The sequence below is a fragment of the Haemaphysalis longicornis genome, unplaced genomic scaffold (genome assembly GCF_048455015.1).
Source record: "Haemaphysalis longicornis isolate Haplotype H1 unplaced genomic scaffold, Haemaphysalis longicornis Haplotype H1 scaffold_6, whole genome shotgun sequence".
NCBI lineage: Eukaryota > Metazoa > Arthropoda > Arachnida > Ixodida > Ixodidae > Haemaphysalis > Haemaphysalis longicornis.
In genome coordinates, this window is record NW_027526407.1 from 159,944,538 (window position 1) to 159,960,138 (window position 15,601).

Here is a 15,601-nt window from a genome sequence, read left to right on the forward strand (position 1 = left end):
GAATTTACCGCACTAAAAAGCTGTCCTAGACTGCGCTGTAATCTGGCAAAAGTTTATTCTTGCTATTCGGAATTTCCGATGCTAGTTCCCCGTTTAAGTGAAGTAAAACACAGCTGCATCCTAATATTTCTTTCCCATGCAATAACCCTACTCCGAAAAAAAAACCCAGAAAATTATTCCATGGTTCCTCTCATTGAATAGCATCTTCCATCATTGTTCGGATTAATAAAAACTCGTTCTTAGTTTGTTTGTACTGTTGGAGTGTGGGCATGCTATTTTCTTGTTTAACTGGAAGGAGCACTTTAGGCTGATGTTTTTTTTACGATTTCCAGTAATGTGTAACTTCTCACGGTTCTTCGGCAGTACGTCTTGCAGCCTTAAATGACAAAATTGGCCGCGTACCCGCTTCTTTCATTGCAAATGTCGACGAAAGACGGCAGTCGTTTATCAAAATTTGCCAAGTAAATGTCTCTTTTTGCCAAGTAAATATCTCCTATGCTGTTCCGCCCCCATCGCTCTCCTCCCAAGTTAAACACGCTAGAGGTTTGCTCAACTAAATTTCAATTTACTGCGTTCCACTGCTCCAGGCGGGGGTGCCCGATGCCAGCGCTGCCGTACGGTGGACACGCACATGGATCGAGCCGTCCTAATTCAACGTTTATACAACCACGTGGCCCTCCTCCAAGTGCGTTCCAAGCGGAACGTGCAACCTATCTAGTGGAGCCTTCCGTCGCTGTTTCTGTTTAGTTTCTTAAAATTCCGCCAGAGGCTGTAGTGGCGCTCGCGACAGCAGGCGACGGATTGAATAACTTTTCTGAAGTGGATGTAGTATTTTATTTTCAATCGCAAAACTGAATTGCTTTATAACAGAACACCGCAAATATCACCTGTCTTTTGATTATCTGCCTCATATTTGCGTAATGTGGAGTTCATGTTAGCCAGTGTTGACAAGTATGAAGATTGCCACCAGACTTAACGTTCAGATTGGGCTGTGGGTATATGAATTTATTGTGCAGCTTTTACTTCACTATCCGGCTGTCCGAATCGAATCACAGACAGATAGAGAGACAGCCAAACAGACCGCCCAAAATGTCTGCGTTTAAGGAGCCCAAGAAAGACAGTCGTCCTTAAAACAAAGTTGACGCCGTGACTGCCTATGCTTGCAAGTTAGACTGTTATTTCTTTAGCCTTGGCCAACCCACTAAGTGGGTACTGTTACCTTGATGGTGAACGTTCGTCCTCCGACCCTCTCTCGTGCCTCGAGAACGGTCACTTCGGCGCCGCGCTCCATGAGTAGCTTAGCCGCCGACAGACCTTGTCCCGCCACCAACAGGGTCACCAGGGAAACGAGACAACCAAAAAACGGTAGTAGTAAGTATGCGCGAAAAATGTCCGCAATAATGAAAGAAGACGGCGCGTTTCGACGAGCGGCGTGCGGCACCACCGCTCACCACCCGTTTCAATTTGGCGCCGCGGCGTCCTGGAAGCAGACGACGCGCCTCCGTTGCTATAGCGACGGGGCGCATGCGCAGAGAGCAGTGGAAGTGCGATCAAGTGTGAAACATCCCACTCGCGAGGGGCACGATCAAATGCAGAGCATTTCCGGGGGCGCACGACGTTAAGTAGTTTGCGTTACGTTAGTGTTGTTGCACTTGTGGCAACTGCTGACGAGAGAGCGCTCGTCAGCAGTAATTTGATTGAGTCAACGATATAAGGCGCGTTGGTAGCGTCCCATTCTGTGTCGGCTTTGTGGCGCAGTGGGTAGAGCACCATGTACATTGCGTTCCGCCCGCAGGGTCGAGGGATCGAAACCTGGCGCCGGATAGTATTTTCTTTTATATAGTGTAGGGGGAGGGGTGCGGACTACGACTACGGACGTCAACGCGGGTGACATCGTGAGTTACTGAAATGCACTGCATTTAAAAAAAGAAATTGGCTACAATTCACGCTGTGAAGGTGGTTGGAAAGCAAAGCTTAAAATGACAATTACAACTGCCCATGCGAGATCACTTCAATTCACGCAAGTGGCTCTACAAAGAGTGAAATAAGATATTCTGACAGCCGTTAGCTGGAATTCTCAGGGGCGGCGTCCCAAACGCAGCAGCAGCGTCGGCCACGGCTGGGCGTATTCCCAAAGCTTATCCCGTAAAGGACCACGCCGACCACGCCCCCTCCCGCTCCCCACCCAAACAGCGACGTCATGGCGTGACGTCACTTCCTCTTCGTGCGCGACTTTATGCGACGTGGCTTTCTTTTTCTTTCTTTTTTTTATCGTTTTGGGCGGCGGCCGATGGTTTCGCTCCGTGCGCGACGATGGCACTTCGGTACTGGGGAGCTGACGCACATGCGGTAGAACTTCAAGGCCCAACTACATGCAGTGCACTTTCGGCGTTTTCTCGCGTGGCGACGCGAGCTGATGCGCTAGCAACGCCGATGTCTACGCTCGCCAGGTATCGGCGTGATGCAGCGCAAGAAAACCGCGGAAAGCGGCCAGCAGCGATCGCGTTTTATGTCCTTCTCGTGCTTTGGGGTCATTCCTTTCAGCAGCAGAGAATACATTTCTTTTTAACTTGCGGTTACCGGCTGCCTTGAGACAAATTGCAAGCTATTTCTCATCGAAAGCACTTATTCATTTGTGGCTTGTTTGGCTTTCATCGGGGAGTACCTTGCCCTTTAACCTACAAGTGACATTCGACGGTAACCTTTGTATCAAGGCAGCCCCGAAATTTGCTTTGCTCACACTTTGAATTCATGAAGCTGCAGTTGGTATGTAACATCAAGGTTAAATCAAGTCGCAAGTAAAGTGGCGCTAAGTGCGTCTTCGTTCATTATCCTATATTATTTTGTTCAGATTTGACGGCAATGACACAATTATAAAAACGGATCAACACGTACGCTCGCTTATGTTAACAGCAGACGAGTGACCGACGTATGCGTGTGCTTTCGACCGATTGGGAGCAAACGTTCTGCCCTTGGGTACGGAGTCCAAAAGACCACCCAAGACAAACAAAAAAAAAACATTTTCGACTTCACTGTAATGATCGAGAGTGTTCGCTTTCAGGAACGTAAACAGTAACCACATGTACGTGGAAAAGCGTCCGCCTGCGCGCGCACTTAGGGGACCCCGCCCAGCGCTAGCTTAACTAGGAACGGGATGGAGGACGAAGTCTGCAGGCGCGCAAGAGAGTGCGGAGAGTGACAAGCGAGAACAGGTATGCAAAGGTTTACTTCGTGCGTCAGCTTCCCAGCGGGTACGTCATGCTCGCGCTCGGAGCGAAACCATCCACCGCCGCGAAGCAACGCGACCACGAAAGAAAAAAACAAATTTTTGTCTTCACTTTCATGAAAGTGTTTGCTTTCCAAAACATATAGGTGCGAAAAGGTTAGAGCCCTAACCACATGGACACAAAACCGCGCGTCGCACGAGCGTCGGCGTCGAACGGCAGCAACGCGCAGACACGCAGGAGAGCGCAAGTAACCGCACGAGACCAGTGAAATCACGCGCCAGCCGCCGCGTCGGCGTGCGCTGCTGGACACGTTTGTATTAACCACGCCATTATGTTGAAGCCTTTTAAACTGTTATTGTCGATTGTTGAACAGCAGTTATCAAGACCCTAGCCGTAACAAAAAAAAATATTTTCGGGCAAATGTTGACATGCTGCGATATGTATCTCATTTCATTACCGTCAAATCTGAACAAAATAAGAAAGGAAGATAAAGGAAGATGCACTTAAATAAGAAAGGAAGATGAAGGAAGATGCACTTAGCACAACTTCATTTGCTACTTGATTTAACCGTGATGTTATGTAGCGACTGCAGCCTTATGAATTCTATGTGTGAGCAAAGCAAATTTCGGGGCTGCCTTAATACTGAGGTTACCGTCGGACGTCTCTTGTAGGTTAAACAGAAGGTACTCTGGCCCCCTTTGTTTGCCGTGAAAAAGAAAAGCCGATGAAACCCTCATTGCAAAACAAAAGAAAAAAAAAGTGTGGCCAAGATTCAAACCATTGACTTTCAAAACTAAACGCCAGCACCCAAGCGCCCAACTGCTCGACCACGCCAGAAGGCGAATAAAGTCCCAATAATTTGGTACCCTAACAGAGGCTGCCAGCGAATACTGTCGAGTGATTTGCTTTGCTCGTATTTGGGAGATTTGAGACGTGGTAACGCTTGTTTCTTGCGCACCGATCTTGGAGCCGAGGACAGTAATGCTAGTTCTACAGCTCCCTTATTTTAGTGAAGAAAAGCTTTCACACAAAATCGGTCTCCTCTACGCAAGCCGCGGTAGCAACGAATGGAATGGCATGCGCCGCTAGCATTCTGGCGTTGCTAAGGCTTGGTCGTCACACACCAATCTTGCAGCCAAGCCCCACCATGCTAATGCTACAAACGACGTAGCCAGAGCTCCCCTATTTAACTCAAAAAAGCTATCGCAAATAACCCATCTCCCCGATGAAAGCCAAACAAGCCACAAATGAATGAGCACTTTCGAACAAAAATAGCTTGCAATTTGTCTCAAGGCCACTGATAACCGCAAGTTAAAAAGAAATTGATTCTCTACTGCTGAAAGGAACGGTCCCAAAGCACGAGAAGGACGTAAAACCCCACCGCTGCTGCCCGCTTTCCGCTGCTTTCTCGCACTGCGTCGACGCCGATATCTGGCTAGCGTAGACATCGGCGTTTCTCAAGCGTCAGCTCGCGTCACCACGCGAGAAAACGCCTAAAGTACGCTAGATGTGGTTGGGCCTCAAACAGCGACGTCACGCTGTGACGTCGCTGTTGGGGGTGGGGGTGTGGGAGAGGTGGCGTGGTCGGCGTGGTCCCTTACGGTTATGCTTTGTGAATACGTGGCCGGGCTAGAGCGGCGGACGCCGCCGCTGAATCCCGGCCGTGAGTCGGGATAAAGGAAACGGAGAGGAGCGTCTTTTCAAGGGTGAGACAGCGAAACCTAGCCATCCGCGGTGGTGTAGCTTGAGGATACACCACCGCGCGACACAAGCGAACACACCGAAAGAATCCGGAATGTGAGCTTAGTGATTACAATTTATACGGATTTAAAGAAAATATTTTCGTAATTTTGACAATTGCGAGAAAGCTGACGGAACTTTTATAAACGCTATTTATCAGAACCAGTTGCTCCATTCATTTTTTTAATACCTGTTAAAACACACCCGTATCGGTACTCAGCAATTTAGAAAGCGCTGTCCTATTCGTGACAAGCAGCGCCCTAAAGGTGGCGTTTCTCTAGCGGCCAGATGTCTGTATCTGGTCTCTATATTTTTATTTCCGGCCCTGGAAACCAATCCTTAACGTATCTTTGCCGTACGACCATGTAATTCCATCGGGTCCTGGTTACGCAGGCCGTGCTGTCGAGTGACTTAATCAAGCCGTTCGAAGGAAGTGCGCAATGGACACGAAGCAACACCAAATACACGCCCAAACAGTTGTCGCTAAAGCCGACGACAAAGCCGACGACGCGACCGCCGAGGTGAGCAGCTCCGGCGCGCGGGGAACGCTGGGTAAATTCGCCGCAACATCTACTGTGTGTTCTGCGACTGAAACCCTCCACCCGCCACCTTCCGCCGCCGCGTCCGTCGCGTTGGGAGTTGTCCCGCACGCCACGAAAAAACCGTTGGCTGGTAGAGGTAGAAGGCTTCGCTTTAAAACAATCAAGCTCCGTTCTGATAGGAAAGATGATTACAACGCGAAGCTTTCTCCTATGCAACCTGAGTCAAAGATAAAGCCTAAAATCCAAACTGCTTCTACCATGCCGAAATTGCTCTTGCCAGTAGAAAATGAGTGGGGTGGCACTATGAAATGTTCTTGCCGCTTTGTCGCAATCCTATGTGGTATCCTCGCATGGCAATTCAACATTCAGACGGTGATTGTTGTACAGTACGAGGGTATTTTTTGAAAGGGTTGCTTATTGTGAGAAGAGCATAAAATTATGCCTGAAGAACCTGAGTGGGTACGTATTCTGGATGCGCCAAGGCTGTTTCAGTAGTTCTACGCCACCCAGTTCAACCGCCTTGAGGCTGGAGTTTCTACGTTGTGTACTGTTCACTTCGTTTTCATTTGCCGCCAAGCAGGAAAAAAAGAAAAAAAAATCACGCATTTCCACGAAGTCAATCATGACGAGTGGGTGAACCACTTCGTATCGTTCTTACCGTGAATCACCCGTTACAGTGCGTACTGCTGCTATGATGATTTAATCCAATCCAATCCAATCCATTTCAAATCCAGTTCAATCCTGTCCAATCCAATCTATCCAATGCTCCTCACGCATGCGGATCACGCCTCTCCAGGACCTCTCTCTCTTTCTGTCCCCCCCTCTCTGTCTAACCTTTTGTGAACCTTGCATTTTGTTGTTGTTACCCGTTTGTGAACCTTTTGTTTAGAGATGTTTCCATTTACACGGTGATGTGCCGTGAGTACGGACGCCGGGAGCCGGACAAGACTCGGCCTTAAGGTGCTTCGCCCCTAGAAGTGGCGGAATGGAGTGATCGCATGGACGACGGCTTCATAATACGAGGAACTCAGGTTCTATTCCGACCACGGAATGTGTTTCTTCTTGAGGTGCTTGATGTGCTATTTTTGGACACTTATTGAGTAAAGTTGGCTTTCCTGCTGTGCGTTTTCGCAGTGCGATCTACACTGCAAGTAATGCATGCAACGTTTTTCTTTAGGACACCACCTTCATGGTTTCGTTGACGAAAGGTGGGAAGATGGAAAAGGGTGTTGATGGAGCCCCCCAGCCGGACAACCGGACGCAAGAGCCGAGGCGGCATGTAGAGGCGTGGACTTTATATTCCGGACCACGTGAGCGCGTGGCAAAAGCCACCGGTGCGCAATCTGGAGGCGTGGTGACTGTTGTCGAGACCAGCGCCCCGTGCATGCTCGTCCTTTGTTACTCGCAGGCGCGCTGATTTTTTCGCTTCCTGCAGCGGTGTTAGGATGGTCACTGAAGCACCCCACAGCAACGCCTTTGTATAGCATTCCTTTCATTTTGATGGCACATTTGCGCCCTGATTTGACGATTTCGCCGGCTTCGGGGCATCTCCTCCTTGCCTCCCGAGGAACACTTGACCAGGATGTTTTGTATTTTAGTTTTGTTTTGTGCGTTATATATTTAACACAACGAGACTAGCGGCTTGCGAATGGCGTCGCCGAATGACGCGTGTATGAAGCACAATTACTGGTTGCCCCGCTATCGACCACAAAATGCCAGCGAGATGAATTGCGAACCTTTATTGATCATGTTTATTTTGTATCTACTTGACCACTGAACTTACCTCTCAGCTTGCTTTCCGTGACGGATAAAATAGGAGATTTGCAAGACTCATAAAAGAAATTATTTACGTTTTTGGGGGCTTTCTTTCTTACATAAAATGATCCAAAAACATACTCATATAAATTGTCGCTCCGCTCTGCACGTCGCCCTTCGTCAAAATGGCCCCTCGCTTTCCAATCGAAGAACTGCAAGAGAATATTTGCTTCTTTTAGCCATAAGAATAGTCGCTACTTTGGGATTTCCGAATGTTTTCGCCAGTATGAAAGAGATATTCAAACGCTGCAGCAACAATGAGCTTGTCCTTCTCTTCTGTTGAGGAACTTGTCCTTCCGCTCCGCTGGGCATCGGCAATCCGGCCTTGTTCATTCCTGTAGACTTGAACTGCTCGTCTAAGAGCACCCCCCGGCCTATCAAAACACCGGCAAGTTTTTCTTTGAGGACGGCCTTCTAATAAGTAGCGAATAATCGTTCGCCATGCTTCGATTGGAACACAAGGTGCCATTTTGAGGAAAGGCGACGTGCAGCGCTGACAGACGATTTATATGAGTGTGTTTCTGAAGCATTTGAAACAATGAAATTTGAAACAATGAAACCGAAAAACAACAGCGTAGCGCCCGTGCTACGCTGCTGCGACAACTTATTTCGCTTCCGCTGCGGGCGCCGTGCCGCCGGCTCCGTTCGCTGTTCGAGCTTCATGGACACTATTTACGAAATCACCTGCCACAAACAAGTAGCAGGGCCTAATTCGCAATAACGAGTCCAGAGGTGGCCTCTTTGTGTTCTGCGCGTGCAGTGTTCCACGATGTCCATTCTTTCTAGCGCCACCCCCGCTAATTCGAACTCCGCTTAATCCGAACAATTTTATGGTCCCCTTCCAGTTTGAAATAACGAGCTTTTACTGTATTTTGTTTGCATGTGTCCGAGATGGCTATCAGAACACCATGTCTGCGACACACACACACACACACACACACACACACACACACACACACACACACACACACACACACACACACACACACACACACACACACACACACACACACACACACACACACACACACACACACACACACACACACACACACACACACACACACACACACACACACACACGCGCGCGCACGCACGCACACACGCACACACACACACACACTCACACACACACGCCCGCACGCACACACACACACCACAAGCACACCACACAAACACGCACGCACGCACGCACGCACGCAAACACACACACACAAACACACACGCACACACACACAAACACACACTAGTGTACTTGGACAGCCTGAAGTTTCCGGAGCTGTGTCCAGGCGCGGCGACGGACTCTGTATGGGACCGAGACAGTCACACAGCAAATGAGTTTGCGTAGCTCCTGCAACAATTTCTGAGCAGGGAAAAGCACTAGTTAGGACACTACACATACGAGGTAAAAAAACACACGTACGGTCTCTGGTGCAGCCTCCTCGTAAGGGCAAAGTCCTTACCCTGCTCTGGTTTTCACTTTTCAAAAATTATTGAACCACTGGCCCAGAAATCCTCCTTGATCAACTGTTCTTTCTGCGGTACGTACCTGCTAACAGAGTGTACCCCGAACTATGAAAGTTCTTTTTAATTATGTTGTCGAGGTTAAAAAAATTTCGTCACCTTCACAATTGACATGCAGGCACTGAGAAAACGCGGAACTGGTGGTCTTCATAGCTTTAATGTTGCTTTTTGTAGGTCTGCCGCTGTCCTAAATAAAGATGGTTAGAAAGCAAAACTTTCGCCCATGCAAACAGAGTTAAATCGAAGTCCATAATTTCCCCTCATAAAGTACGAAATCCAAACTGCCAAAGTCCACTTGAACGCAGCCAAAGTCCAAAAACAACACCCTAGCTATGGACCCAAAGAAAACACTATGCGTCTTTTATGCTATAATGCTATAGTTGCCTATTGTCTTCATGGCCTCTTTAAAGTGTCCCAGGACAACTAAAGCTCTTGACAAAATGACCGATGGGTATGCGACTTGATAAACCGTTTATAAGCGAACGTAGCTCTTACAAATGTATTACAACCATCATTATATGCCCTCATGCCTTCTGCACAGGTTCCACACCGCGTAGCGTTATCGCGATTGCCCTTTTTGGCTTACTTGACTAGCCTTGTACTAAGTTGATATGTTGGTACCTTCTTTTGCAGCATCTTACTCTGAGTCACCTGTGAGGGAAGCCTCAGTGAAAGCGGACACAAAGAACTAGAAGCGAGTGGAGAGGAGGGAGCCGAAGATGAGAGAGAGAGGGGGTGGGGAGCGAAGGGTGTGCCGCTAATTTAATTTGTCGGGAAAAACATGTGATCCGGAGTAATGGGAGAGGTCCGCCCATATATACCGTGAATCCAAATTTTGTTTAAAATTTGAATTATTGTTACCGTGTAAGCAAGCCCAAAAAACTATTTCTGGCAGTTTTTTCTAACCACACTTGAAGTTTGGAAGAGTAGTGATGGCTCCCTCTAGTGGTCAGGTATCAACATTTCACCTCCAGGAAGAGATGGAATGGAATTCTCGTAATGTTGGCCAAAGGACGGGTTCCGAATCAGTTTTTCGGGCATGCTCCTTCCCCGAATTTATTTGTTTTTTAACTCTTGGAGAGAAACGAGCAGCAAAAGAGACTAATACGACACATGCTCGCTCTTGCACAACTTCGCTTGGATCTCCCGTCTAATATAAAATGTATCATGTGAAAGGCCACCCCTGATAAGATGAGCTGACACTATATATCACTCACGCGCCTCGGCATGAAGTATCCCAGGCGGCTCCAAAATAAAACGGAGCAAGTGAGCGGCGCGGACTACCATTGGCGCAATACCTCAAAACACAGCACCTGCTGTCAAGATAGCCGAGTACGAATGCTGGTGCTTCGCTAGTCAGTGCGTGTCGGTTTTCTGGATTTCCGTCGCAACGCATAGTTTGTATCGAAAGCAGCACCCGACGGTGCCTCACGCGGGAATTCGAGCGAGCAGCACGATTCATGGCAGCGTACGGGATGCGCTGGAGCTGTAGTACCGTGCAGCTCTCATATCTGCTCCGCAGGCACCACTTTAGTTGGCAAGGGCCTCTGCCGAGCACCCCACACCACCAACCGCGTAACGCCCTGCATCTAAATGAAAAGGCATCACTGGCGTAGTAAACGAATTTATTCCTTTAAATAGCAGAGATGGAAATAACCGGTCACAGTAATTTTCATTTGACTGATTGATTGATTGTAGGGTTTAGCGCACCGAGGCAATGCAGGCGATGAGGCGCGCCGTAGTGGAGGGCTCCAGATTAATTTTGACCACCTGGGGATCCTTAATGTGCGCCGAAGTCTCGTACACAAGGGCGTGTTCGCTTTTCGCCTCCATCAGAAAAGCGGCCGCCGCGGACGGGAATCGAGCCCGCTACCTCGTGCTCAACAGCGCAACGCCTTAGCCACTGAGCCACCGCGGCGGTTCGGTCACAGTAATTTTAAAGCGAAGCTTTTATTGTTGGTGTCAACGGAAAACGCCCTAACACAATAACTTGCATATTAATATTATAAATTACAATATTTTGCTAAAGAAGCCAGCTTATAATGTATAGAAGTGGCGCAGTTATGCTTTACTATAGCTGTCTCTTCAGTTGCACAGTGACTGGCAATCGCTCAATCACGCATGGAGATTTATCATCTTGTTGCTCCAACTGCAATCCAATTGCTCCAGATGCTCCAACTGCTCTGTTATAATCAATGATTATAACCGAGCTGCGGACATATAGTTTCGTACTATTATATACTAGAGCGATATCTGGCGCCACGTTGTTGGGGAGCCGCGCTTCTGCGAGCGTTCCGTCATGTACCGGGCTGGAATGTTCCACTTGTCCTTGGCATGGCTCATGAACAGGCTGAGAAGTTGGCTCTAGCTGCAAACAGGCAACAATATTAGTTTAGAAGGTTCATGAAATTTCTTTTGGTGTTATAAAATTGAACATTCAAAAATTCATGTAGTAACATAGTACCAAAAAATAGTACCATTTTTTTCTTTATTTTGGCTTCGAGGTTAAAAACAAGCCATGTGGATAGCTAAGCCAAGTAGGAGAGGAGCGTCGCTAGCGGCAATGGCGCCGCCTACGGCGGCCCGCTTCTACAACGACAGATTTCCCTCTAGTATATATTATTATGATACTCTGTGGCTCCGGATGAAGATATCATCTCCAAGCTGGCCATGAAGAATTACGCGGCTTGGGCCTATGCGGCATACTGTGGGCCGCCGTTAAAATCTTGTCGTGAGGCTCGGCCGGCGTACAAGGCGCCGCCGGGTTTCTTATTCCACAGAAACGAGGCGCTGCCTCCGGGATAAATGAAATCAACCTGCTGAGTGAAATTTCTTGCCCTCAGTCGCGGCGACGGCTTCCGCAATTAGCAAGCTGTTACGTAACATCACGTCACTTTTACAAAGGTTCGAGTTGCTAATATGTGCCCGAAGCGTTCCCCTCAACTATTTGAATTACGTCACGTCTTCTCACCAAATCACAGAAATGGTGCTATCCACGTGGCATATTGCAGTTTATTAGCAAAGAAACTTCTACGTTGTCATGCCTGCTGTATTGCGTCTAGTTTTTCATTACCAGCCGAGAATTATGCGCTTTCAGTGGGGAAAAATAAGGCGAAGTTTAAGACTGGGTATACCAAGTTCAATGAAACGCCAGACTGACGAAAGCACACACAACGGATTTGTCAGCCGGAAGCACGTGACCGAAAGTGTGAAGCCAATCAGACAAGCCTGTCGGTGGATTCACAATTTACAGCGGATTTCCAGAGTCGGGATCACTGCCCGCAGTGGCTGACTTGCAAAACACCCCTATGCGAACACGGCTAACTCGACAGCAGGCACTGACTGGTTCTGCAGGTGGGACGCAGGTAGTTTTAACTACGTCCATTTTATTTTTTGATCGACTGCAGATACATATCTTTTAGACTCAATATTTTTGAGTGATATGGCGTGGTCTTATAAAGGAGTTCTTTTCACAGCGTCATCTGTCACTGAAAAGTATGCTGTAATTTATGACCTCAGGGAAAAGCTAGTACTTGACCGTCCGGTGGCGACAGAGAATATAGATAAGTGCGTCCTCGCAGACGGTTAGCTAGGACGCGTGAAATGTTTACCTTGTTTATTTAGAAAGAGACCATGCTGCTGTCTCCGAAATTCACAGCTCACTGATATATGGTTATTTCCGCATCGATTGTGGGCAAAAGATTTTCTGTTACTTGTGCAAAACAATTTATTTTTTTCTCGCGATTGCAAAAGAACATTTCAATCAAAATTTACATCTGTTTCTTCACACAAAATACCCATTGGTATAGGACGAATAGGACGAATAGGACTTACATTTGCATGTTCCTAACGGCAAGAAGTCAAAGCATGCCTTTTCATGAAATACAAGTTCGTTTAATTCATATTTTCGGTACTTGTCTAGCTTGAGAAAGAATGTTAGTAACTGTTTGAAGCAGGCTGTAAATTCAGGAAGCTTATGGATTACATTGCCCTGAGTGCGTACGTATACACAGAACGTTTCAGACTTGAATTCGTTGTAAAGCCAGAAGATTTCCGATTTTTCTGTCTATAATTCGTTGGCGCCATGGCCTTGGATGACGATGCTGCTGCATAATATTTGCTAAACCTGGTAAGTTTTACGTCTTTTTAATCATTTCTGCTTCTTGTATCACAAATGTTTCACTATTTCTTTATGTCACTCCTTGAGTTACACTTACCCATCATTTCGTAATTCCGTACCGAATGGACAGTTGCTTTTTATAGTGCACTTTCGAGTAGAATCCATTTGTGTTCACTTGTGGTAACGTATTGTGTTGCCTCTGAACTTCTGCTTTTCGATTTTATGTACACTGGTGATGCGGGAGAATATTTATCCCGGTGAATGCATGTGTTTACTCCAAGGACAAAATGGGCCAAGCAGGGAGGGTTTTACAGAAATAAATAGTATCCTTGATGCGGGCACCTGTTTCCTTTCATCTGAATGATTACGTAATTACTTGTGAATGTGATTATTGTGATGTGTGTAAGTCACCGCCGTTATAACAGCCCTTGAGTTTAACATCCGTTATAACGGCCTTTCCCAGCACAAGTGATGGCGATGTGGTATCTACACTGCCACTTCCCGGAGAAAAATGTACACATCAAAATTTACATCTTGAGCCCGTGCATGAACCCAAAGGAATAGACACACTCGTGTTTCTTGAGCAGGTCTGAATGTGGCCTTACTGAGATCTTTTCACGCTTGTTTCAGCGTAGAAGCAGTGTCAGAGCTGCAGCCAACACTGGCAAGTGCGTTCACCGCAGCAAGACTTTCATCCAGATTTCGATAGGTTTTCCTTACCTTCGTCGCGCTGCGATATACGCGGTTATGAAATGCAACAAAATTATCTCTCTACTCATGAAACAAAAGGATCATGCCACAAAGCGCCTCTTGCTATCGCTCAAGATGATAACGGCGGGGATTGTTTGAAAATGTTTCAAGAGGAGAGCTATCAGTTTTCTCTTGGCGCACCAAAATGTTAGAAGCGTTATCTAAGTGCTTTGAAGGACTGCTTGGCAGAAGATAAGGACGCGTCCACAGCTTTCCTAAAACGGACGACGATAGTAAAACCATGGCAGAAAATGGGTATTTCGCGAAGAGCAAGGACTGCCTTGGACATTACACTACTTCGATAAGCTACTTCGGAAAAATGTAAACAGATTTTTCATAATGTGTATTCGAAAGTGACCACCATATATATGTATAAAACTGAAAGTTCATACAGCTCAGGAAACTAGTTGAGCAACGGGCTCAGCTTCAAAGTGCGCCGAGAGTAAGCATTTGCCTTCAACGTAAGCTGCGTGAAAGTATTTCGCACTGCAGGGCTTAACTTCGGGAAAAATCACTTCCGATGGAAATGCGATCACCCGTAAAGCTTCACTTTGGGCTCACAAATCACATACCAAAACCACTTATCTACACGGCCAAAGACTGAAGTAAGATATCAGAATCAGTGTCATAAGCTTCGTACTGCGTTGCTTTTCTAAGTCCAAACAGTCTTCCGGGTATGTGCTGCTCCTCTGCAAAGGTCGTCAGAAGGCGAGTCTTTTGTCGCCGCTGTCATGTAACTCATTCGGATTGCCCTGGTTTGTTGCGCTGCACTCTTTCGTACTACTGCAGCGACCCTAACGCAGTAGGTGGTTTTCAAAAGAATGTTTCCGTACACCCTCCCTTCTTTTCCATCCCCTTCCACCGAGCACTGGACCGGCATGCTGGCGATCCCGGAACCAAGCGACCACGTTCCCCTAGAGATAGTCCAGAGGGCTCGCGTAGCTGCCGCCGCTGCACAGGGGCTGCTGGACAAGGGAACCCTCCCGAGGCCAGGGACAAAAAAACTGAGACAATATTAGAGTCATCTCTGCCTTAACAATGGTTAATCTCTCTCTCTCTCATTCTCTTTCCTTCCACTCCGCTTAACGTTCTAACCTCTCAAGCTCCTCCCTTTCCCTTCCGCTCCCTTCATGCCAAATTCAGTTTAGGTCTGCTCGATGCAATTTGTTTCCCCCCTTATAACTGCTCGCGTGCGTCGTTTATTTCACTTTTTGATTTTTTTTTGCTTGGAACAACACGAGCTCCAGCTGTTATCATTTGCTTTTATCTCACCTTCCCGAGCAGTTTTACCGCACTGTTTTTTTCTTTTTGGTCTGTCCTTAAAACTAACCCAACATGCGTACTCTCGGTAATGTGCAGTCATGAAAAAAGAAAATGCGAACACAAAAATATGATCCAATACACGCAAAATTGGGAAATACTGTTCATTTAAGCGAAATTATACCAGGCGATTCCATATATATGGAAAGCCACTTTTGACAACCTATTTACTGTAATCAATACACGCGTTCATTTGACCCGAGTGAAAAGAAAGTACGCTATTTCTGCGTTCTGGCTCATACTTTTGCGATAGCGTTGCATTTATCCATGACTGTACTTTCCTTTTGCCTTAAATGGCGTAAGGTATCCTCCGATGTAAATAATGTGAGCATGTGTGATCCATGCCAGCCGTTTTAGGAATCTAACACCGTCCTGTCTTAATAGACGGACAGAGAGAAAGAGAGAGACACAGAGAGACAGACAGGCAATTCAAATTTTTTGCCTTTGGGCACTCTGAGAAGATCTTTCGTATTTAACAATGAAAGAATGGCTTTTTAGAGAAACAATATTTACTGCCCCTGAAAGCACACGCAAATGGTAGTGTGCGGCGTCCTTAACGCTGA

At 47.1% G+C, this 15,601-nt stretch overlaps 1 protein-coding gene across 1 annotated transcript in view; it reads right to left on the bottom strand.

Annotated features, from left to right (window-relative positions):
• LOC144143340 (amine oxidase [flavin-containing] B-like) overlaps positions 1-15,601 on the bottom strand; it is an 84,687-nt gene that overhangs the window by 57,063 nt on the left and 12,023 nt on the right. The window contains exon 4 of the mRNA XM_077675108.1: positions 1,220-1,314. Within this exon, the coding sequence (XP_077531234.1) occupies positions 1,220-1,314 (95 nt within the window). The remainder of the gene's footprint in view (positions 1-1,219; positions 1,315-15,601) is intronic.